Below are 23,408 nucleotides of genomic sequence, written 5' to 3'. Positions count from 1 at the left end.
AAGACATGGAGGCGATCTCTGCTGTTCTCGGCTTGGAGTGGTTGGACAGCAGGAGTGTTTTGATATTTTTGTGTGTTTTCCTGCTGTTGACTGATGTTTTGAAGAACAGAGTGCCCAGAAACTTCCCACCAGGACCGAGGTCTCTACCTTTTATTGGACACCTTCATCGGATCAGCGCCTCCAAGATCCACCTGCAGTTCAAAGAGGTACGAGTCCTGAGATAATGAACAAACTATGCAGCTGCTGCTCAGAATAAAATGTTTGTAATGTTTGTAGTGCTTTAAAAATAAAACTGACGCTGATCATAAGTTTGAACACTGTTTTCCATAAGAGCCAGGAAATTATTAACTCTGGTGTGTGAGAGGTTAAACGAACTTTAACCTGATTCAGCAACTAAAGCCAAGTGTGCTTTAAAGTAACAACCTTTAAGCAAACTCAAACAACCTTTTTTTTCCCCTTGATTCCTAAAACCTTTGCCTGTTTTCCTTTTCTTTCTTCATTGACCCTTTTACACCACTCTAATGTTATATACTTAACAAAAAGCAGACATGGATTTGGAAATTATATGTAGTATTCATAAAGAACTACAAGCAAATTATTGTTAAATACAAGAGATCTGGAGGCAGATAAGGTGACAGAAGGTCAGAGGATCAAAATGTAAATTATTTTGGAATATCAATATTCATGTAGGTCAGAATATCTTGTCTTAATTACACAGAAATAGGAATTCAATAGTCTGTGTTTGACAAACAAAAATACAAAACTGCCAGCAATGAATTTTGTTCAGCCTTCAATAATTTTGTTTCTTAGACCCACATTGTGTCTCTTCAGTGTTTTATAAAAATGTTGTCTGTGTTCAGCTTTCAGAGAAATATGGGAATGTTTTCAGCCTCCGCCTGTTTGGAGGAAGAGTTGTGGTCGTTAACGGCTACAAGCTGGTGAAGGAGGCTCTGGTCCAACAAGGAGAAGACTTCATGGATCGTCCCCAAGTCCCACTGTTTGAGGAATTAGTGGGAAACAATGGTGGTGTTCTTTTTGTTTGGGATTAGAAGCTGCAATCTGGTGATTTAATTGGAGGAATATTAGCATCTTAGCTACTGGTTATTTTCTGATTGCTGATTTGTGTTTCAAAACAGGTCTTGTAGGAAGCAATGGATATCCATGGAAGCAGCAAAGGAGATTCGCTCTTCACACGCTCAGAAACTTTGGTCTGGGCAGGAAGAGCTTGGAGAGATACATCCAGCAGGAGTGCCAGTATCTCACAGAGGCTTTTGCTGATCACAAAGGTCAGATTCACATCATTAACACCAACAGTTTCTGTATCAGAGCTGAAATAAGTAAAGAAAATCGGAGCCCAGATAAGCAAGTTGTGCTTTGACAGGTAGTTCCTTTCCAGTAGTTTTTGTCTTGTATGTGATTTTCTTGTTTCCTTACAGGTCAGCCTTTTAATACCCAAAAACTGATAAACACTGCGGTGTCCAACATCATCTGCTGTTTGGTGTTTGGCAGTCGGTTTGAGTACACCGACAAGCAGTACCACAAAATACTTCAGAGCCTGAACGAGGCCTTATACTTAGAAGGAAGCGTGTGGGCACAGGTGAGGACTCCACACCTCTTAATGTGAAATTAAACATGCTGGGTGTGATGAAAATAATACTAATTAGAGTGAAACTGGGAGGACAAACCTGCTGTAACCTGAGCTGTGTTCCTTTACTGGAGTACCATGCCAGGTATTTCCTGATTGTACTTTGTACCAGAACAGCCACATGTAACTGTCTAATTATACAGTACTTACATCTGAATAAATTATTTAAGTGAACATTATAATTAGACAAGTTTGTTGGATGTTTAATTACTGACATCTTCTAGTAAAGGAAGAGTCTTTCATTTACTTTAGCATTTTTAAAGTTTCTTTCAAATGCCTGTCTTGATTTTTAAAAAATTTATTATTCTCAAAATGGCTTGCCATATTTTTATAGAACGCCTTATTTCAATCACTTTGCCATATGTGTACAAAACTGCACTTTGCTTTTCCTCGCAGCAGCTTACATCAGCTGTGTAAAAACATTTAGTTTAACGGTGGATTATAAAGAAAGATCACGCTCTGTGGCTGGAAGTTGGATTAATGAAGTGGCTAAAAACCTGTTAAATGATCAAAAGATTGTTTACCATTTTACAGAAAATTGCCCGATAAAATTTATTGAAGTTTTCTTGGTATGTATATAAGTTTTGAAATTGCTGTTTTCATTTATCTGATAAATTCTTTGCTTATTATCATTTTTTATTAAACCTAGTTTAAAACAACAATTGATGCATGGAGAAGTAAGCCTTTGTTTCATGTACCTTTCACAGCCAGACTTTAATTTACAATTATGCACAGTTTTAAATATCAAGAGTCACACTAAATGTACTGTAAAAGTGTGTGTGGGTTCATTGTTACAGTAAATATACTTCCATATGGTGGTGGTATTTTCCGATTACTGTAAAAACCAGCACGTAAATTGATCCCAGGAACAAACACTAACATGATACAGTTCAGGCAGAAAAAAACATCAGATTTTGTTTATTTCCCGACTTTAAGTTGCTACTGTCATTTTCTCTCTGCTCTGTAGATGTTCAACGCGTTGCCGTGGTTGATGAAGTGGCTGCCTGGACCTCATCAGAAGATATTCACTCTAAACCAGGAGCTGCAGGAGTTCACGAAGATTAGGATCAAAGAACACAGAGAGAACCTTGACCCTTCATCACCAAGAGACTACATTGATGCCTTCCTCGTAGAAATGGAAAAAGTGAGAACTTCACTGAACCTCTGCTGAGCTGATTTTAGTTTTGGAATCTGAAATGAAATGCGGACATGGGGGGAGTTGCAAGGTTTTAAATACCAGGACATAATACAAAATATCTGGTCTTTACCAGGTTCTGATCTAACCTCATGTGTACAAAAAAAACACACAACAGATGCCAACATGAGATTTTTTAGTGAACAAATGCGGAGCCAAAATGGAAAAGCTGTGTGTGAAAAACTAGCTCCATAGAATTTAAGAGGGAAAGTATCAGCCAAGAACTGCTGATCAAACACATTAATTCACTCATCATCATCAGTCTGAGCTCCTCTATAAATGCAGGAGTTTTGTTAGTTTGTTGCTCTGGAGCAAACAGGTGTGTGTTTTAACACAACGCCAAGAGGGAAAGACATCAGCAATGACCTTAGAGATACTGTTGCTGCCTATCAGTCTGGGAAGGGTTAAAGGTCTTTTTAAAACTACTTGGAGTTCATTATCCTACAGTGAAAAACAAATATTCACAAACAGGAAACATTAAAGAGGACCTTCCCAGGAGTGAATGACCCATCAAATTCATCCCAAGGTTTAAGATGGAACAATCAGAAAAACACTGAATAAGTAAGGTTTGTTTGCCAGGAGAAATCTTCTGTTAAAAAAGAAAATTTAATTTGAATGAACCACAAAACATAAAACCTTAGTAAAGATGGTTTGCCGTCGCACAGCATGTCATAGCAACTGTAAAGCACGGCAGTGGAGAGGTGATGATTGGGCTTGTTTTGCAGCTCGAGGCACCTTGCAGTCACTGAGTCAGCAACAAACTCCTCTGTGGACCAAAGATTTCAGAGTTAAATGTGACGCTATATGTCGGACCGCTGAAACTTGAACCAAACTGGGTCATGCTGCAACAGGACAATGATCCCAAACTCAGCAGCAGATCTACAAGAAGATCAAGATGTTGCAACAATTCAGTCAAAGTCCAAACCTCATCCCAGCTGAAATGCTGTTGAGGGATGCTGTGCAGAAATAAATGTCTGTAAATTTCAAGCAACATTGTAAAGAGTGGGCCAAAATTCCTCCACAGAAACTCATAAAATTGTCAGGTGTGGTGGAGAAGGAGGTGAACCCAGAACCCAGACTCATGGGAAGAACTTAAGGACAACTAATTTATTAAGAATAAAAGAACAAAACAAAGGCTGACTTGGCAGCAAAACCAAACAAAACAAAATCCAAACCGAACACGAGCGGCAAGACGAGAAAACCAGACAGCGCACGAAGCGACAATGAACCAGCAGTGAGTGGAGGAAATGACCATGTGTTAAAAGCTGAGGGTAATTAGGTGAAGTGGGCACAGGTGAGAAGATTACAAAACTAGGAGCAGGTGTAGATGGATGTGACAGGCAAACGATAGACTGAGAAGTGAATGATAACAGGCACAGGGACAAGACACAACATGAAGACAACAAAAGAAACAATAAACCAAATACAAAAACACAAAGAAAACCCAAATCCTGACAAAAATCATTCAAGTTCTTGCTGCTAAAGGAGGATCTACAGTCTGTTGAATCATGGGGTAAACTTAGTTTTTCCACACAACTTTTCCATTTTGGATTAGTTTTTTGTTTTAAAAATATTAGCATGGTGAAATTTATTGTGTGCTTTTGTTAACGACGGCTCATTCTGTCTCATTTCTGTTGTGTTTTTGTTAGAATCGCGACGAAGATTCTGGTTTTAATCTCAACAATCTGTGTTTCTGCGTCGTGGATCTGTTTGTTGCTGGAACTGAAACCACCACCACCACTTTAATCTGGGCTCTATTATACATGATCCACCACCCTCACGTACAAGGTGTGTGAGTAACAAGCACGTGCACCAATGAAGCATCTTCCTGTGAGTCACCTGTATCTAACAGATCAGTCAGCTAATGGGACAAAACAGGATATGTCAGGTTTTCCTTTTCTTTATCTGGACACCGCAAAAAAGTTTAATTTTGCCTGGTTTTCATTTCTTGCAGAGCGGGTCCAGGCTGAGATTGATGCTGTGATCGGTCCATCCAGACAGCCCTCTCTGAGCGACAGAGAGAACATGCCGTACACCAACGCAGTCATCCACGAGACACAGAGAATGGGAAACATCCTTCCTCTGAGTCTGGGCCACATGGCAAACAGGGACACAACCTTCGAAAACTACACAATTCCAAAGGTACAAACTCTTTCATGAAACATTACAGCACGTGTTTGTTTTTTTCATATTGTTAGCTTTTCAAATGTTCAATACTTTCTCTCCGGGAGGTTTTGAATGAAAAGGTTTCGGACTAAAAAAACTTTCTTTTGACTAAACAATGAGATGTATTACCTGTAGCTTTCAGGCTATTTCATTTTTGTTAAGCAAGCTAATAAATTAAATATTAAATAAAAGAAAACATTTAGTCATGGCAAAAACAGTAAGTGAGACAGGAAACATAGTGATTTTTATTAATTTGGTATCAAAAATGTTGAGCAAAAACTTACAAAGGATTGAGAGGATATCTTTTACCGTTTCAGAGACAGCAGAATAATGTCCACTGTAGAGAAAATAAATGGGGGCATTTAACTACCACAAATCAATACAAAGGGCACATATGTCTGCAGGTTAAAAAGACCATGTTAATATAATCTAAACTGAAAGAGAAAACATGAGACCGCTCCTCAGGAACATGTGTCCCAAAACTTTAACTCAATGATGATCTTCCGGAGCTCTTCACTACTCAGTCTGAGGTCAATCAGATAAATAGCTGATACACATACAGTACATGCAAATATTCCTTGATTTCATAGAAGAAATAAAAACCTGTGAGATTTATTTTTGAAAAACAAAATACAACTTTGTGTTTTTTCTGTAGCTAGAAATCAGAAATCTCAGCTATTGACCTCATTCTTCTCTTAAACCAGGACTTTTCTGTATTGTGAAAATTGTCAAATGTTCTTCAGGCTTTAGTCTAATTTTTTATTTATTTATTTTTTAACAGAGCCTTTAGCTTTGTCAGACAGCTCAAACACACAGATCCTCAAACCACAGCGTGCTCAGAGAATGGATGCAACAATCACCGCTTTGCACATTTGCATATATAGATGTCATAAGTCAAATAATGAAACGTTTAACATTTGGCTTGAAGTTTCAAAAACTTGTTTTTCAGGGCACCATAATAATAACTACACTGGACTCGGTCCTACATGATGAGTCAATGTGGGAGACTCCTCACGCCTTCAATCCTCAAAACTTTCTGAACAAGGACGGGACTTTTAGAAAGAGAGAGGCCTTCATGCCTTTCTCTGCAGGTCAGTATTTGCTAAAATAAAGTACATGTTTCATGCATCTGGTGACATTGACTCCTGCTCCAGTGCAACTTAAAGAGGAAACTCACATTTTATATCCTCATGGAAGCAAAAACCTGCATCTAGCTGCTGTTTCTCTTTCATTGTTTCACTCTTCCGGGCTCCCCTCTCTAAACCCGATCACCTTTCTACCTGACACAGAGCTTGGTGTTGCATTTAAAGATGAGGTACAGAAGTGCGTGCATAGTGCTTGTTAGCAACTAAACTAACTGAAAGAAAATGAAAATAAATGCCTTTCTTAAAACCTAACCATTACCATAACATAGAGAGCCAGTGTGCTTGAGTAAAATTCTCCTTCTCAGGTTAAAAGAGAACATTAATCACAGATCCTTTATTACTGCTGGGTAAACTTAAAATTATATGTTCAGTAAGTTTGAAAGGAATCAGTGTGTCTGTCATATTCTCAGTTTATTTCAAACTGCAGTAAATATTGTGTGTCTTCAGGTAGGTATTTTATCAGTTGTGTGTGTGTGAAAGTGTTGTATTGTGTGTCTTCAGGTAAGCGCGTGTGTCTCGGAGAACAGCTGGCCAGGATGGAGCTGTTCCTGTTCTTCACCTCCCTCCTTCAGAGGTTCAAGTTCTCCTCTCCTGCAGGAGAGCAGCCCAGCCTGGACTTCAAATTGGGAATCACCCGCTGCCCCCAGCCTTTCCGCCTCTGTGCCGTACCGCGTTGACTTGATGTTTGAACGCAACAGACCTTTGTGTTTGTTACACCTAATACGTAATTTCTAAAGACAAATGTTAATTGAGTCATTTCACTCATTTTTAAATTTATGTAATTTAAAATGCATCAAATGCTTGTATAATTTTCAATTTGCTGTGAATTTACTGAACTTATAAAAACTTGATTTGTTGTTAAGTAAATTACAATTTGCTCAGTTCACCTTTTTTTATTCCTGCTGGTTTATCCTAAAGATCAAAAGTTTTAGAGTTTGGCTTTCATCCACAAGTGTTGGCTCTTCTGAGACAGTCCTGATTGGCTGAACATTTTAGATTTATTTATTTACCTAATTATGCTTTTACCTGCATTCTGTTATATCTCATGAAATTCAAAGAAAGCTTAACTTGGCACAATAAAACAGAAGTAAACAGGCAATTAAAGCATGAACAGAGGATCTTACAAAGACCGACGTAGGACCTGGAAACGGAGACTACTGGGGACATCTAGTGGCTGAGGCAATTACAAGATTTGATATTTAGCAAACGAGCAAAACAACAACAAAACAGTAATACTAAACCAAAGGTTAAGATTAAACCCAAACCTACACAAAACCTACGCATCATGGCTTCTGTGCTTTGATGCATTTAAGGGAAGTGATCAAGTGGAAACTTCTCTAATGGTCCTTTCATACAGGAGGTGCATATTCCTGTTCACGTTTATTGGTCAGAAGAATAAAACACACTGGCTTTGTTCAAATGTACATTTGCTTTTTTAATGTAATTTTATGTAACTAGAGTGACTTGTGCTCCATTTTTTCCAAATATGAACCTGAATGTGTGCGAAACATTACATTTTATGCTCTCATTTGTAGAAATAGAAATACAATTACTTACAATACATAACTGTAAACCTCATGATGATGACCACCAAAACCAAATGAAAAGCAATTTGCAACTTATTAACTAGGACACATAAGGTTTATGAACCAAAATGAATTAAATCAAGACATTTTTTATTCAGAAACTGTTTTCAATTCAATTAGCCACTAAAGTTATTTTTTAATACTGATGTCACATGAATTCTGCAAAAACAAATGAACACAAAAAGCATCTTTATTAGTGATGTCCTTTATTAATAACATAATAAAGATAAGATAGATTGGTCTCCCATACAGCGGCATAAAAGTTGTTATAAGCCGTTTGGAAATAATGAGTTTGGAAGAAATACTTTATGTTGATTGAATGAAGTGTGATTCACATACACGTGCAAAAAATAAAATAAAGTTCTCGGTGCAAAACAGTTACACAAATATGTGTTTTCTAAATGTGCTTATTTAGTGTTTGAAAAAGTAGACTGAACTATAAATGCACAGAAAAAAACTGAAGCTCCAAAGTTATATTTTATTAATGAATAAAAACAAACAAACAAACAAAAAAAAACTATGCTGTTTCCTGATGAACTGTAAGTCAGATACTGCAGATGTGTTCAATTTGGGACTTCTGGTGGTTTAACGCGGTACGGCACAGAGACGGTAAGGTTTGGGACAATGAGATGCTCCCAGTTTGAAGTCCAGGCTGGGCTGCTCTCCTGCAGGAGAGGAGAACTTGAACCTCTGAAGGAGGGAGGTGAAGAACAGGAACAGCTCCATCCTGGCCAGCTGTTCTCCGAGACACACGCGCTTACCTGAAGACACACAATACAACACAAGGCTATTACTGTTCAGAGAGTTGAATGAGAAGGAGAGAAAACAAGAACCTCACAATTTAATGCTCAATTTTGGTTTTTAAATTTTAATAAATCACTGACCAACAGAGAAAGGAATGAAGGCCTCTCTCCTCCTAAATTTCCCGTCTGGCTCCAGAAAGTGTTGAGGGTTAAAGGAGTGTGGAGTTTCCCAGATCGACTCATCATGTAGGACTGAATGCAGCATAGGCAGGACTATAGTGCCCTGAAAACAAATATTCATTTAAAAACGTTTTCACCACAGATGAGTCTCTCATAACTGTTCTTGTAGGTTTTATAATTAGCTAATTACACAATATCACACAAAATACACTCTGTGGAAAAAAAAAACAACATTAAGCACCCAGGCAGAGAGGTGGAAATGAAATGGAACTACACGTGTTTAGAGATAACATGACTGTTTTACAATAATTACAATATCAGACCAAATAAATAACAATGTTGCATGTATGGGCTCCCTGCTGGTCCCATGTCAGGAGGCTGTTCCATAGCCAATTGCCTTCAGATGACCCCAAAGATAAAAGTCTAAGGGGGTCAGATCGGGAGACCTTGGGGGTCATTCAACTGGCCCACGATGACCAATCCACTTTCCAGGAAGTGGAAGTGGGAGAAGAGGGTTGCATTGGCAATCCAACACAATGGGCAGCACTTTGAACACATTTTATAAGTGGTGAGAAACTTGTAAATAACTCATGAAAGAATAAAGTTGTGTTAAAACCAAACACACCATTGTTTTTCTTGTGGAATTCCCAATAAGTTTGATGTGTCACATGACCTTCTTCCCATTGAAAAAACAAAAGTTGGATCCAAAATGGCCGACTTCAAAATGGCTGCCATGGTCACCACCCATCTTCAAAAGTTTTCCCCCTCCCATATACTAATGTGCCACAAACAGGAAGTTAATATCACCAATCATTCCCATTTTATTAAGGTGTATCCATATAAATGGCCCACCCTATATTTAGGATTTCCTGACAGTTCTTTTACAAGGTGACGTTTGTTTCAAACCAATCAAGTAAATTAGTAACAGTATCAAACACCAACCCTCTCTGTCAAACCACAAATAGCTTAAATATTTTCTCACCCTGACTTGACTGGACGTTTTGCCCATGGTTTGTACAAGGAATCATGGGAGCAAAGCAAAAGTTTTGCATTAAAATGTTTATAAGAGAAGAGTTTAATACCTTTGGAATTGAGTATTTATCCAGGTTAGTGTCCTTGTTGGCCATATGAGCCACATTAAAAGGGAGGATGTTTCCCATTCTCTGTATCTCATGGATGACAGCATCGGTATACAGCATGTCTTCTCTGTCACTTATAGAGGGCTGTCTGGATGGACCAATCACAGCGTCGATCTCAGCCTGGACCCGCTCTGCACACAGGGAAAACAAGACAACATGTCACTTTGTTCGCTGTGTAGACCAGGAGCTTCCAAACTTGCAACTTTCAATTTGACTGAAATACACTGAGCATAGCTAAAAGCCAACAAAAACAAAGCAGGGGCGTAATGGAAAGGAACAACTTCCTATGAGCAGAACATGTTTTTTGTCTGTTTATGATGACACACCTTGTATGTGAGGGTAGTAGATCATGTAAAGCAGCCCCCAGTGTAAAGTAGTGGTGGTGGTTTCAGTTCCAGCACCGAACAGGTCCAGGACGCAGAAACACAGATTTTTGAGATTAAAACCAGACTCTTTGTCCTGATTCTATCAAAAAACACAACAGAAATGAGGCAGAATAAGTCGTCATTCTTCCTTTGAAAAAACCCCAAAAACAAATAAAGTGAGAACACAGCTGAAGCAACAGAGCCCACACCTCGGACATTTCTATGAGGAAGGAGTCGATGTAGTCTCTCGGTGATGAAGGGTCGAGGTTCTCTCTGTGTTCTTTGATCCTAATTTCTATGAAGTCAATTACATCCCTGAATAGAGAGAACAACTTCTGATGAGGGCCAGGCAGCCACCTCATCAACCATGGCAACACGTTGTATATCTACGGAGCGGGAAGAGGATCATCAGATCGATTAATGTAGAATTCAAAACTTGCAAATATAACATTCCAGGATGCAAAGCACGTGGTGCATCTCTTGGAGCTTCTGTCCAAGACCTGGGACCAGTGGGGCCCTGATTAATCCCCTGATAACAAGATGTCCTTCAGTACCATTAGACCTGATTGTGAAACAGCCTTTCTTTGACCAACCTTGACGCAACCATCACTATGATACATACACTGATGTAAAAACACAGATTTGATTTATGTGTTGCTGATAAATCCTGATTTTTATGTTATGGCTGGATGTAGTCTGTTAATAAAGAAGGCTCACCTGCGCCCACGCACTTCCTTCTAAGTACACAATCTCATTGAATTTGTGAAGTATTTCGTGGTACTGCTCGTCGGTGTACTCAAACCGATTCCCAAACACCAGACAGCAGATGATGTTGGACACCGTGTTGTTTATCAGTGTCAGGGCATTTAAGGGATGACCTGTTCAATTAGAAAGAAGTGTTGTTTTAAAAGGGAATTGAGTCCAGACAAACCAATAAAGCTTTAATAACAAACTTGTGTGTGTCTCTTTACTGCAATACTATAAAGAAAAAAAGAACCATGTCTATATCATAAATGCAAAAGGATAAACTATGATCTTTTAACGTTAAGATAAGTTGAACTTTTCCTTGCCTTGCTGATCTGCAAACACGTCTGTTAGATACTGGCACTCCTGCTGGATGGATAGCTCCAAGCTCTTCTTTCCCAGACCAAAATTCCTCAGTGTTTGAAGAGCAAATCTCCTCTGCTGCCTCCACGGATAACCGTTCGATAATAAAAGACCTTTTGGGAAAACAAGAAAAGAACCTGTTCAAATAAATGCTTCACGGCTCTGATCTGACTAGGCGTTGTTTGCAACTTTAAAAACAAAAATCAAAGCATCAAAGCAAATCTCACCTTTATTTCCTGCAATTTCTTGAAACATTGGTATGACGGGGCGGTCTGTGTAGTCTTCTCCTTGTTGGACCAGAGCCTCCTTCACCAGCTTGTAGCCGTTAACGACCACAACTCTTCCTCCAAACAGGCGGAGGCTGAAAACTTTCCCATATTTCTCTGTAAACTGAACGCAGACAGCAGATTTGTGCTGTTGTGTGTAAAATAATCAACTAAAATCCGCTTCTAGGTAGAACCTCGGTTCACAGAGACACACTTTCCAACAGTGAGAATATATTTATTTTCCAAATCAACATTTAGGCTGATACTGGACCTAATTATCTGACTCATATGTGTGGGAGAAAAAAACAGTTATTGACAAACACAGACATGCTTGAGTTTTAAACTAAAAGCATCTAAAGAAATGTTGACCAATCTCGTGATACTACAGAATGTCACGAGTATGTGTTTCAGATGAGTCTCAGCTACTACCACAACCAATTTTAGCTTAGTACCTGTAAAACTGGCTGATTTACAGCCATTCTTGTGTTGACTAATGTGACTTAGCTGTGGCGGCCATCTTGAATTGGGTTGACTCCTGAAGTTAATCAGCTACAAACGTTCGTCCAGTTATTACTTTCTGAAAGTTTCATTAAAATCCATCCAGTGGTTCATGAGATATTTTGCTAACAGACAGACAGATTCCAGTCAGCTAAAGTTAATGATAAAGTTTCAAACAAAGTTATTGCGCAATGTGTTAGCGCTCAGAGTATGTGATGGGGATCAGCCTCGGCTACTACCACACCAAATTTAAGGTCAATATCTGTAAAACTGACTGTGTTATAGCAATATTTTGTGTTTATTAAGGTCAGCTGGCTGTGGCGGCCATCTTGAGTCGGGTTGTCTCCAAAAGTTAATTTCTTGTAGAGGTGCATCCAGTGATTACTTCCCTCCCTTTACGCCAGGTAAGTCAGTACCTTGATGACGTCATGCCTCAGTAAGCTGCAGGTGAAGTCTGGAAGGTTGGATTCGATGAAGGTCGCCGATAAAAGGCAGAGCCCACGGTCCTGGAGGAAAGTTTCTGGGGGCTCGGTTCTTCAGGACATCGCTCAGAAGCAGGAAACCGAAGAGAAACAGTAAAATGCTCCTTCCGTCTATCCAGTCTAACCCTAACACATCGATCACTGACCCCATTTCTTTATGCTGACTTTAAAATATTTATATACAGTTTTGACTTCAGTAGGACGGCAGGGAACAGAACAATTTGTCTTATTTATATAACTTCAGCTGCTTAGTGACGCTCAGGGTTGCCAGATAAGAAATGAGGAACTATAGTTTCGTCAGTTATATGGATCGTATTTGGACCAAACCTGTCATATGTGCGGACCTTATGATGATAGGTGGATGTTTGCGCAAATGAAAACGAGTTCTTGTTTCTGTGCACGGAAATGCCAGATACATTGTATATTTTGGCTTTTTAAAACTATTTATGGATACTGCATTGACCCTAGAACTGTCGTATAAATATAATAATTGTCGTTTATCTGGCAACACTGGTGACGCTTTGTTTGGCTGCCCTTCAAAATAAAAGTCTAGGACTAAACTTTGAGGCCCTGAAATGCATGTAGTCCTTTTTTCTTTTAAATCTTGTGAGCACACAACATAAATAACATCTCCACACAAGGTAATGGTTACCATTCAGGATTACTCTGTTTCTTTGTCATTTTATTGTAGCTTGATTTCAGAATGGAGATGAGTTATAAAAACATGCTGACAAGATTTGCACTGAAAGATACTACTCTTAAAAAATACTCCATTTTCCTAAAAACAATCGTTGAAAAATCTTTTGAAAGTTTTATTTAATGACATCCCAAACTTTAAAATTTTATGTGTCATAAACCTGACAGGTTCATTTACAGACTACCTTTTAAAATCACACACAGCTTTTTCCATTTTGATTTAATTTTTGTTAAATAAATCATAACGTGCTGGAATCTGTTGAGTGTTTTTTACATTTTGGGTTAGAATAGTTTTAGGACCTCTTAAAAACTAAATAATTTTATTATGCCCAAATAAGTAAAATCCAAACTAAAAGTGGATGGACTTTTTTCTTCACAGGACAGTGTTCAGATAATTTGCAAGACAAATATATTGGAAATCAGCTGGATGAGGTGTTTGGTGGTTTAACGCGGTACGGCACAGAGACGGTAAGGTTTGGGACAACGAGTGGCTCCCAATTTGAAGTCCAGACTGGGCTGCTCTCCTGCAGGAGAGGAAAACTTAAACCTCTGAAGGAGGGAGGTGAAGAACAGGAACAGCTCCATCCTGGCCAGCTGTTCTCCAAAACACACACGGTTACCTAAGGATACACAACACAACAGCTTATTTCACCCAGAATACAAAAAAAATTAATTTGATCATAAAACATCACTACTACCCTAATACCTGACTGGGTAAAAAATTCTGTGGTATTGGAAATTACCAATTTGGTAAACAAGAAAGGAAATATAATCCCTTTATTTATTTGTATCTTTTGTTTGTTAAAAATGTTTTTTTTTTGTTTGTTTTTTTAAACAGACTGAAAGAAAGTTTTTAGAATTGCAATAAATTACTGACCAACGGAGAAAGGAATGAAGGCCTCTCTCCTCCTAAATTTCCCGTCCGGGTCCAGAAAGTGTTGAGGGTTAAAGGAGTGTGGAGTTTCCCAGATCGACTCATCGTGTAGGACTGAGTGCAACAAAGGCATGACCATAGTGCCCTGAAAACAGAAGTACTGTCTTTGTATAAAAAGTTTATTTTAATAATTAAGGAAAAAAAGTGTATACTTCTTACTGATCCTTAATTTAAGCTTAGTCGTAATCAAACATTTTTTAATAGTAAAACAATTTGCAAAGCTGTACTTTCATATAAAATACTCAAAACACATCCATCCATCTATTTTCTTTACTCTCTTTTCTGTCCAGGGTCATGAGGGATTTGGTGCCCATCTCCAGCAATCATTGTGTGAGACACCCTGGACCAGAGCCACATAGAGACAGAAGAGACAAACAACCGCTCACACTCTCACTGATGCCTATGGACAGATCAGTTACTGACAAGCAAGTTTTTTCTCTACAGCTGCAAGAGGGAAGGTTCTGACTGTTGTTTTGGCTTATGCTCCAAATAGCAGTTCAGATCACCCAGCCTCCTTGAAGTATCTGGACGGTGTCCTGGAAGGGGTACTGTCTGGGGATTTTGTTGTTCTATTCGGGGACTTCAGTGCTCATGAGGGCAATGAAGGAGTCCCTTCGAGGAGAGTGATTCGTGATCAGACTCCCTGATCTGAATCCAAGTGGTGTTTTATCACTGGACTGCTATGCTTGGGTTGGGCTGTCCATAACAAACACCAAGTTTGGTGGTCGATAAGTGTACTTGGCATCAGGCCACATTGGTGGATGATCAATTGTGTAATTGTATCAGCAGCCTTATACTCCCATTTCTTAGACACTCGGGTAAAGAGAGGGGCTGTGCTGTCACCTAATCACCACCTGGATGTGAGTTGGATTCAGTGGGTGTGGAGGTCTGAGCTGCCACACAGACCTGGTAAACCCAAGCTACCGTAACAGTGAGAGTGTACTGAGAACATCTAGCAGAACTTCTGCACATTAGATCTTCAGCTCCTACTTCCAGGAAAGTTTTTTGCACATCCCAGGGAAGGTCGGGGACATGGAATCTAAAAAAGGTGGAGTTAAAGGCCTCTATCATGAATGTGGATTCCATGAGCTGTGGCCAGAAGGTCACTGGTGTCTGTCATGGTGGCAACTGGAAGACCCGTTGGGGACACTAGTAGTGATGAAAGCTGTCAAGCTAAAACAATGCCTTAAGCTGCTTGCATCAACCCACAGAGGCTGCAGTAATACTCATTAGCAATAAGGGAGTAAAGTAAATGAATAAATCAGTTGTCTAATATGAGTAAACAAACGAGCAAAACTTTCACCTTTGGAATTGTGTATTTATCCAGGATAGTGTCATTGTTTGTCATGTGTGGCAGATTGAGAGGGACAACGTCTCCCATTCTCTGTATCTCATGGATGACAGCATCAGTGTACGGCATGTCTTCTCTGTCACTCAGAGAGGACTGTCTGGATGGACCAATCACAGCATCAATCTCAGCCTGGACCCGCTCTGCACACAGGGAAGACAAGACCAAATGTGAATTTATGTGTTGTGTAGATGAGGGGTTCTCAAACCTTTTAGGTCCCAACTCATAAAAGAACAGTGACAAACTTGCAATTAAAGATAGGCTGATTAATTAGCTGACTGATTAATGTAATCAATATTTTCCATTGTTTTAATAATCAGCCATTGGCCATCCCTGTTCATAGATAACCAATTACCAAACAGGAAATAGAAAATGCAGCAACAGCAGCTATTTTACTATGACCTATTATTTATTTATTTTAAGTAAAAATGCTCTTCTGCATGTTTTTTAAGTTTTTCTCGGGGTTCTTAAATGAACCTGATTCCAGATTGACGCCACAGCTTAGCAAACACAAAAATGTCTATAATTCAGCCAGTTTAAGGAATATTGAGCTAAAGGTTTGTGTGACAGTAACTGTGCATCATCAGAAAAAAAAACATACTCCAGGCAATAATAGATTTTGCAAGATCTTAGTATAAAACTTTGGCACGCAAGGCAGCAGGTGATATGCATCCTCTAAGGCCCAGGTGTCAAACTCCATTCCTCGGGAGCTGCTCTCCTGCATGTTTTAAATGTGTTCTTGTTTTAAAACACCTGATTTAAATGGATGACTTGTGGACATGCTTCTGGAGAACTTGATGATTTGGTAAGCTGTGGTGTTGTATGAGGACATCTGGAGTGGCAGTGAAGTATGTTAGACTGGTGCAGGACATGTATGAGTACATCAGGACAGTGGTGAGGTGCGCTGTTCTGTGCCCAGCCTTAGGAACCACTGCTTTAGATCACCCAGTTCAGAACTGACCTAAGAGAGACAGCTGACAATACATAATCATGTTGTGTATTTGTTACACACGCACCTTGTATGTGAGGGTAGTGGATCATGTATAATAGCCCCCAGTGTAAAGTAGTAGCGTTAGGTTCAGTTCCAGCACCGAACAGTTCCAGGACGCAAAAACACAGATTGTTGAGATTAAAACCAGAATCTTTGTCCTGGTTCTAACAAAAGAACATAATAAAAAATAAGCAGAATTAGTTGTCATGTTATAATGAACAATAACAATAAAAGAACAGTAGTAACAGAACACACACCTTTGCCATTTCTACAAGGAAGGAGTCGATGTAGTCTTTTGGTGATGAAGGGTCAAGGTTCTGTTTGTGTTCTTTGATCCTAATTTCAATAAAGTCAGTTATCTCCTGTGCTACTGAGAAAATCTTCTGGTGAGGTCCTGGCAGCCACTTCATCAGCCAAGGAGCTGTGTTGTAAAACTATAAAGCGGGGCGATAAAGAGACGAAGCACTGTTGACATCAATATAACCACAAATATTGTATATAGTGTATCTAAATGAAAACTAAATTATAGTAATGATTAATATCTAACAATTGTTTGAATTGTCTTTTTTGTCAAGATGATTGCAGCCAAATTGTTGCAAAAGATATAATACAGAACTTTTGCTCCTGTCAACAAATGAGAAATCTTTTGAAAACACGAGTGTAAAACATGCAGATTTGACTTATGTGTTGTGGATGATTCTTGATATAAATGTTATACTTGGATACTCTTGTCCGGTAACAGAGGAGGCTCACCTTTGCCCACACACTGCCTTCTAAGTACACTAAATCACTTAAATCCTGGAGAATAGTTTGGTATTGTTTGTCAGTGTACTCGAATCGATTCCCAAAGACTAAACAGCTTATGACATTGGACACTGCGTTGTTTATCAGTGTCAGGGCTTTAAAAGGCTGACCTGTAAAACAAAAGAACAAACTTATCATAGCAAATCTGTTTAACAATTTTTAAAATGACAGAAAAATTATTTTTGGTGTAAAATGCATGCGTTTTTGCTATAATACACAGAACAACAACATTACCTAACTTATGTCTTTTGCCACATTGTAGTTCTTAATTTGGTTTAGAAATTAACAAGTGCATGTCTCAGTGTTACAAAATATTCAAGAAAATAAGTGGATAAACAATGATGTGCCAGCATAAAAATAAGTATAATGTAATTTTTTCTTGCCTTGCTGATCTGCAAAAGCTTCAGTGAGAAACTGGCACTCCTGCTGGGTGGATTGCTCTAAAGTCTTATTTCCCAGACCAAGATTTCTCAGCGTTTGAAGAGCAAATCTCCTCTGCTGCCTCCACTGATAACCATTTGTAACTGAAATACCTTTTAGAGAAAACAAAACAAACAAACAAGCAAAATTAAAAAGTACAATTTGACCAGCTGAAATAAAAGTTTGATGTTGCTGGACTTAATATACACTAGTTTGTAATTTAAAAAGGGAACAAACTCCACCTGTGTTTCCAAATATTTCTTGAATCATTGGTATGACGGGGCGGTCTGTGTAGTCTTCTCCTTGTTGAACCAGAGCCTCCTTCACCAGCTTGTAGCCGTTAACGACCACAACTCTTCCTCCAAACAGGCGGAGGCTGAAAACTTTCCCATATTTCTCTGCAAACTGAACGCAGACAGCAGATTTGTGTTTTTCTGTTATCAAGCTTGCATTTTGCTTAATATGGACTTGTTAAAGTGAACTGGTATGATTATAGGCTCTGTTTACACAAATATTGTTTTAATTAATTTTTTTTTCATTTACTAAAAAAACTCTGTCAACATTATTTACCAAACGTGTTGAATTAACCATGCTACACCACTAAGAGGCAGAAATGTACACAATAACGACATCAAAATACAGAAAAATCTTAACTTAAGATTAGTTGGGAACTTGTTTTTTTCATGATATTGTTTACGGTTTTCTAACATTTATCAATCACTTCAGCAAACAATTGAAGTTTGAATTGTGCTAACACTGCAGAAAACAAGGACCCTAATGAGCCTCTATTGTTAGAAGAATGAGAACAATTTGCAAGCAATCCAGCTTAATCACATCTCAGCTTTAAAAGCTCAACTCCACACTCTCTATTTCTGAATTGAGAAAGCTCCTCGGATGACAAGCGAAACGTCTTCAACTACAGAACAGAAGTCCAGTTGTTTTTGTTTTTTAACCTTTTTTGAATTTAACCTGTTTTATCACCCTTCATACCTCAGTAAGCTGCAGGTGAAGTCTGGAAGGTTGGATTCGATGAAGGTCGCCGATAAAAGGCAGAGCCCACGGTCCTGGAGGAAAGTTTCTCGGAGCTCGGTTCTTCAGGACATCGCTCAGAAGCAGGAAAATGAATAAAAAAAATAAAAAGCTTCTGACATCTATCCAGTCTAACCCCAGAACATCGAGTAAAGTCTTCATTTCTTTCTTCTTTTCCTTATGCTGCTGTAAATAAAGGAGTTTTCACTTCACTTTACCAACACAAAGACAAGTCACTTGACAGAGTCAGATGCTTTCTTTCTCTGCATCTCGTGTGCAGAACACGACCAAATTAGGAGCAAAAGATAACGATCACCAATCAGGATTTCAGGAGCTCAGAGTGTTTTAAAACATACAAAATGTAGTTTCTTTTAAATTGCCAGCGAGTCCTTCTTATATCCTGAAAATGCAGCACAAATGGGTTTGATCAACAGCCAAATGGAAAAGCTTCAACTTTGTTTTTCCAATGCTCCTGAAGAGGTCAGCAGGTATGTAACATGGTTAATTAATGTTATGCATAAGTAGTGATGCATTAAAGTGGTAGAAACACAGCCTTGGTCTGACCCACCTCTTATTGAAATCAGAAGACAAGTACAGAAACTTGCTGAATCAGAAATCAGCACAGAAATCAAAACTTGTTGAGAAAACTACAAAAACATGAGTGGTTCACTGCAAAGTCTGCCTGTCAGAGCGTTTCACAACACAGCTGCACACAGTGACTGAAAAACACAGCACTGCTCAGGTCCACTCACAGATCAATAGTCAGTGATTTACACTCAAGCAGGTTTGATTAACGGTGTTTCAACATGTCAGTGGCGTTCTTGTTTAAAAATCCAATCCCTGAATCAGCAAACATGAGCCGAAGCTCGTAGTTGAGGCATTCCAGCTTCATTTCATCTTAGTAACAAAGTACAACTTCTGGACACTAGATGTGTTTTTAATTGTGTCGCTGAGTATAATTTTACCAAATCCTCTGGACCCATTTTCAGTGACAGTCTTGAGGTCATCTCGTTACCTCTCCAAGAAGGTTATATTTGTGCATCTTTTAAGTTTCAGTTCTTTATTTTGCTGCATTTTCAAGGTATAGTGCTAACGTTTATACATCAGTTTTTTTATTTTATGATAAAATCAAAACAGGAATAGAATAAAAACAGCTTATTCTAACTGTATTCAGACAGCAAATAACCATGAACATTGAGTTTGATGAAACACTATCGTAAACATAAACACTTGCTATAATCTTGGAACTCGTTCAGATAAAAACTTAAGAATAAAGATGATTTGAATCAGATTCAGTGTCCAGGTTACAGCACCGTCATCTCTCTCCTTTATATTTTGAAGATTTTGTTGCTCATTCAGTTCATTATTTCATTCACTTTAACTAGCTGACCACCACCTCATCCTCCAAATCAACAATATTTCCAAATTTCAAAACATATAGAATATAGAAATAGATTGCAGTTGTTCTTGGTGCAGAAGAGATCCACCACAACTGTACTGTGAATACAATGCAGAAGTGTTTTCAGCAATACAATACTTTCAACTCCAAAACAATCCCAACGTCCCTCCTTTGCCTCTCGGCTCGGGTCATAGGTCCAGCTGACTGAATCGGAACAGACCCTTAGAAAACAGGACAAAATGTCTGTCTTTGTGGTTTGTAAATGATTAACAGGAGCTGCACATCCCACACACGTTTCCTTTCATCATCAGACTGATGAGTGAGGGGCTGTCGACAATGAAAGGTCATGCTTCCAAGAGATGCAGGCAGGAAGAAATTACTCACACCTTGTTTGTGCAGTTTGTAGACCACATAAAGCACCCCACTGATGGTTTCACTTAACACCAAACAGGTCCAGGGTGCAAAAGCACTAAATTCTGACATCAGAAACAGAGACACAAGAGACAGATGTGAGAACGTGTTCTGAATAAAAATATAAAAAGACCAAAGCTAACAGAAGCAAACCTGTGGTGATGAGGAGAAAAAGTTGTCTCTGTTTTCTCTAATCTTTACTTCTATGAAATCCGTTTTTAGCACTGCACATTTTTCTGCCATTTGCACTGTTGGTAGAAAACAACACAGAACACAATAAATCTTTCAGTCTGACAAGACTGTGAGGCGGATACTCAGACGCTTCAACACCAGCTGGAGGGGCAAGTGTTTGAAGGAGGAGATTCTCCGTTTGTTCAAGTGTGTTTAAAAGATAAAAAGAAGATGTTTTCAGAACAACAATCCAAGCTTGTTCAGTCTTTACTGACTGGAGAAAATCTACGACAGCCCAGAATTTCTTCTATGAAGAGGTCAGGCATCAAAAGCAGCATTTGTTTTTGTTACAGCAGGTTTTATTATGGTTCTTTTTGTAATTTTGCTTGTTCATTTTGTGTTAATAAACAAACTATACTTGAATATTATCACTTACAGTATGTTAGCCTTGATGGTACTGGAGTATTATGTAGCCAGAAATGGTGCGGAAGTGCTGACACGCAGCAGGTTTGATTATGAACGAGTTTGCTTGTTACCAACCTTACTAAAAAAAAAAAAAAAAAACATGGCTATAACTATGTCATTTTTTTGCAGATACTGAGCTAAAAATAGGAGTGGTAGTAGCTGAGAATCATGAACAGCACATAGCTAATACATCTTGCAAAATCTTGCATAACCTTATTATCAAGGTTTGACCAAAATGATTATAACTGTGTATAAAAAGATGATTTTCGTCTAAATTTCTGGCATGAAAGGTGGTGGGCAGTATTCCTTTAAGGAATAATAGGCCTTTAACTCTGCGCTGCAACCAAACACTGTGTTCAACTTGCGTTTTAATATTTTTAATGATTATAATTCTCAATGCAAGTCAGTGCTGTTTAAAAGAATGTGACATAAAAAGTGATATTTCTAAGTTGTTTTAAAAAAATGAACACATGCTTGTTATTTGATGTGAACTCTAATGCAATAAGTCAAATGATAAAATGGTGAAACCTTTAAAGCTACACCACTTTAGGAAATTTTGAAAATGAATTTCTAATATAAACAATGCAAAACTTCCCTGTTAAGTAGGTTACTGATAAAAGTAATGCACTTTTCTTTTTCTTGTTTTAATTTTTAACGTTTGGTATTTGTGTAAAACAAGGATTTTGTTGCATTGATCTTTCAGATCATCACTATTTGTTGGTGACAGGATGATTTTTAATGCGTTATTTGTTTGGTCTTTGCATGAAGAACACGCCTTAAATGGATTTTCACCATAGGAGCACTTTGTTAGATTCAGTCTGTGGGCAAAGCAGGAAATAACACGACGATCTGACCCTGATTATCACTGCAGAAGAGGATGTGGTGGACTTGTTTTCACCCAAAGTTGCCACACATGATGACGAAGATTGCAAAAAAGATGAAAACATTTTGTTTCTAACAGTCTGACTAGTGACTCTAATATCAGGAATCAAAATGACTAACATTTGAAGACATTTTGTCATTTATTATAACAATGGCTTTTATCTTTCCAATTAAAAATCCAGTAACTATTTGTGTGACCCTTATGTCTCATTACTCATCTCCTCAGCATTTCCTCCTGAAAAATTCAGTTTTTTATTTTTGTTTTTGTCCTGCCAACACTAAAACAAAATTTCTGCCCTTACAATTTAGGTAAATAACTGATTATAAAAGGCTATAACACACATCTTGGCTTTTACTATTTATTTTGGCTTTGTCATTTAAAAAATCATTTTCTATAACAGCTTTTTAAAACGGCAAAGCAAAGGAATCATCTGAGTATCCAGTTTTTATCATTTGACTTTGTATTAACTCTGCGAAGAAGGTTGTGTTTTCGGTAGTGTCTGTCTGATGGGGAACAAGATTATTCAAAAAGTTATCAAAGGATTTTCATGACATTTTCAGGAAACGTTAAAACATGGTATAAGAAATAAGTGGTTAAAGTTTGGTAGTGATCCAGTCAAAGGTCAAGGTCACAAATGATCTAACACTGCAGCTGTATAACAGAAATGTTAAACTGTACAGTTGGACATCTCTTAGGTCAAGGGTAATCACTGTTCATTTTAAGGTCATGGGGTCAAAGGTCAACATTATAGTTGACCTAGCGCTTTAACTCTGCAATAGTGTAATGTCAAACTGCACAGCTGGACTCCTCATGAGTCAAAGATGTTGCCTGCAGATTTCAAGGTTCATGGGGTCAAAGGTCAAGGTCATAGGTAACCCCTTTGTTAAAACCTTATCTCTGCTGCTACATGTGACCCTTCTGTTTCCGGTTGTGTCCGTTGGTTTGTTTGTCTCTCTGTTAGCAAAGATCAGGTAACCTCAGTCAATTAAACCCTGAGGAGACCCTAAGCCTAGCCCGGGGCCAAATGGCCCTAAGACCTCAAACCCTGAGGAGACCCTAACCCTAACCATGACCCCTAGAACTCCTAAAGTAATATATCTCCTATTCATGAAGCACATACAAAACTAAACACAGAGCTTTCATGTTTTATTCGCTTCCTGTAAACACTGTTGTTTTTTAACATGAAAAACTTATAATTCTGAAATCTAGCACCCCACAATCTTGAGGTCTTTTTCATCTTTACAAGCATGCATTCTGTTACATCTCTGGGTTTTCCCGTTGAAGCTGCTGAGGTTAGAGATGGAAAGTAACTAATGTAAGAAAAAAAGCAAAAACAAGTG

At 38.4% G+C, this 23,408-nt stretch overlaps 3 protein-coding genes across 7 annotated transcripts in view; 1 reads left to right on the top strand and 2 right to left on the bottom strand.

The window, feature by feature from the left end:
- Window positions 1–7,565, top strand: part of LOC108230683 (cytochrome P450 2J6) — a 14,654-nt gene extending 7,089 nt beyond the window's left edge. The window contains exons 2-10 of one of the 2 annotated variants that reach the window (XM_017407101.3): window positions 12–206; window positions 861–1,023; window positions 1,137–1,286; window positions 1,437–1,597; window positions 2,613–2,789; window positions 4,490–4,628; window positions 4,795–4,982; window positions 5,956–6,097; window positions 6,653–7,565. In XM_017407101.3, coding sequence (XP_017262590.1) covers window positions 12–206; window positions 861–1,023; window positions 1,137–1,286; window positions 1,437–1,597; window positions 2,613–2,789; window positions 4,490–4,628; window positions 4,795–4,982; window positions 5,956–6,097; window positions 6,653–6,828 — 1,491 coding nt within the window. In that variant the 3' untranslated portion in view covers window positions 6,829–7,565. Of the gene's footprint in view, window positions 1–5; window positions 207–860; window positions 1,024–1,136; window positions 1,287–1,436; window positions 1,598–2,612; window positions 2,790–4,489; window positions 4,629–4,794; window positions 4,983–5,955; window positions 6,098–6,652 lie in introns of those variants that run through there. The other variant, XM_017407100.3, reaches the window with a different exon arrangement.
- A 361-nt stretch (window positions 7,566–7,926) lies between these two features.
- LOC108230685 (cytochrome P450 2J6) lies at window positions 7,927–12,773 on the bottom strand. Of its 2 annotated transcripts, none has more exons than XM_037974292.1 (9): window positions 12,452–12,773; window positions 11,499–11,661; window positions 11,235–11,384; window positions 10,882–11,042; window positions 10,374–10,550; window positions 10,126–10,264; window positions 9,743–9,930; window positions 8,622–8,763; window positions 7,927–8,498 (listed from the first exon to the last, which is right to left on the bottom strand). In XM_037974292.1, the coding sequence occupies exons 2-9, from the start codon at window positions 11,524–11,526 to the stop codon at window positions 8,323–8,325; spliced, it is 1,161 nt and encodes a 386-aa protein (XP_037830220.1). In that variant the 5' UTR covers window positions 11,527–11,661; window positions 12,452–12,773; the 3' UTR covers window positions 7,927–8,322. The 2 variants fall into 2 exon arrangements, with proteins under 2 accessions (XP_037830220.1, XP_017262595.1); XM_017407106.3 differs by having other exon boundaries at window positions 12,468–12,773.
- Window positions 12,774–13,141: 368 nt separating this feature from the next.
- On the bottom strand, window positions 13,142–19,451 carry LOC108230684 (cytochrome P450 2J6). Of its 3 annotated transcripts, none has more exons than XM_017407103.3 (10): window positions 19,308–19,451; window positions 18,701–18,925; window positions 17,953–18,115; window positions 17,674–17,823; window positions 17,240–17,400; window positions 16,744–16,920; window positions 16,512–16,650; window positions 15,451–15,638; window positions 14,091–14,232; window positions 13,142–13,833 (listed from the first exon to the last, which is right to left on the bottom strand). In XM_017407103.3, exons 2-10 carry the CDS (start codon window positions 18,899–18,901, stop codon window positions 13,658–13,660), a joined length of 1,497 nt encoding a protein of 498 aa, XP_017262592.1. In that variant the 5' UTR covers window positions 18,902–18,925; window positions 19,308–19,451; the 3' UTR covers window positions 13,142–13,657. The 3 variants fall into 3 exon arrangements, with proteins under 3 accessions (XP_017262592.1, XP_017262593.1, XP_017262591.1); XM_017407104.3 differs by having other exon boundaries at window positions 18,701–18,922; XM_017407102.3 differs by lacking the exon at window positions 19,308–19,451 and having other exon boundaries at window positions 13,143–13,833; window positions 18,701–19,236.
- Window positions 19,452–23,408: the final 3,957 nt, after the last annotated feature.

This window comes from Kryptolebias marmoratus, linkage group LG24 (genome assembly GCF_001649575.2).
Source record: "Kryptolebias marmoratus isolate JLee-2015 linkage group LG24, ASM164957v2, whole genome shotgun sequence".
NCBI classification, from domain to species: domain Eukaryota; kingdom Metazoa; phylum Chordata; class Actinopteri; order Cyprinodontiformes; family Rivulidae; genus Kryptolebias; species Kryptolebias marmoratus.
This window is presented reverse-complemented; position numbering and strand designations above follow the sequence as displayed.

Coding starts and splice junctions, on each gene's coding strand:
- LOC108230685 (XM_017407106.3), bottom strand. CDS start 12,668: ATGGGGTCAGTGATCGATGTGTTAGGGTTAGACTGGATAGACGGAAGG. Junction 11,043..11,234: donor CGTGTTTGCAGATCAGCAAG/GCAAGGAAAAGT, acceptor CTAATTGAACAG/GTCATCCCTTAAATGCCCTG. Junction 8,499..8,621: donor CTTCATTCCTTTCTCTGTTG/GTCAGTGATTTA, acceptor GTGTGTCTTCAG/GTAAGCGCGTGTGTCTCGGA.
- LOC108230684 (XM_017407103.3), bottom strand. CDS start 18,901: ATGAAGACTTTACTCGATGTTCTGGGGTTAGACTGGATAGATGTCAGA. Junction 18,116..18,700: donor TTCACCTGCAGCTTACTGAG/GTATGAAGGGTG, acceptor GTCTGCGTTCAG/TTTGCAGAGAAATATGGGAA. Junction 17,401..17,673: donor AGCTTTTGCAGATCAGCAAG/GCAAGAAAAAAT, acceptor TTTGTTTTACAG/GTCAGCCTTTTAAAGCCCTG.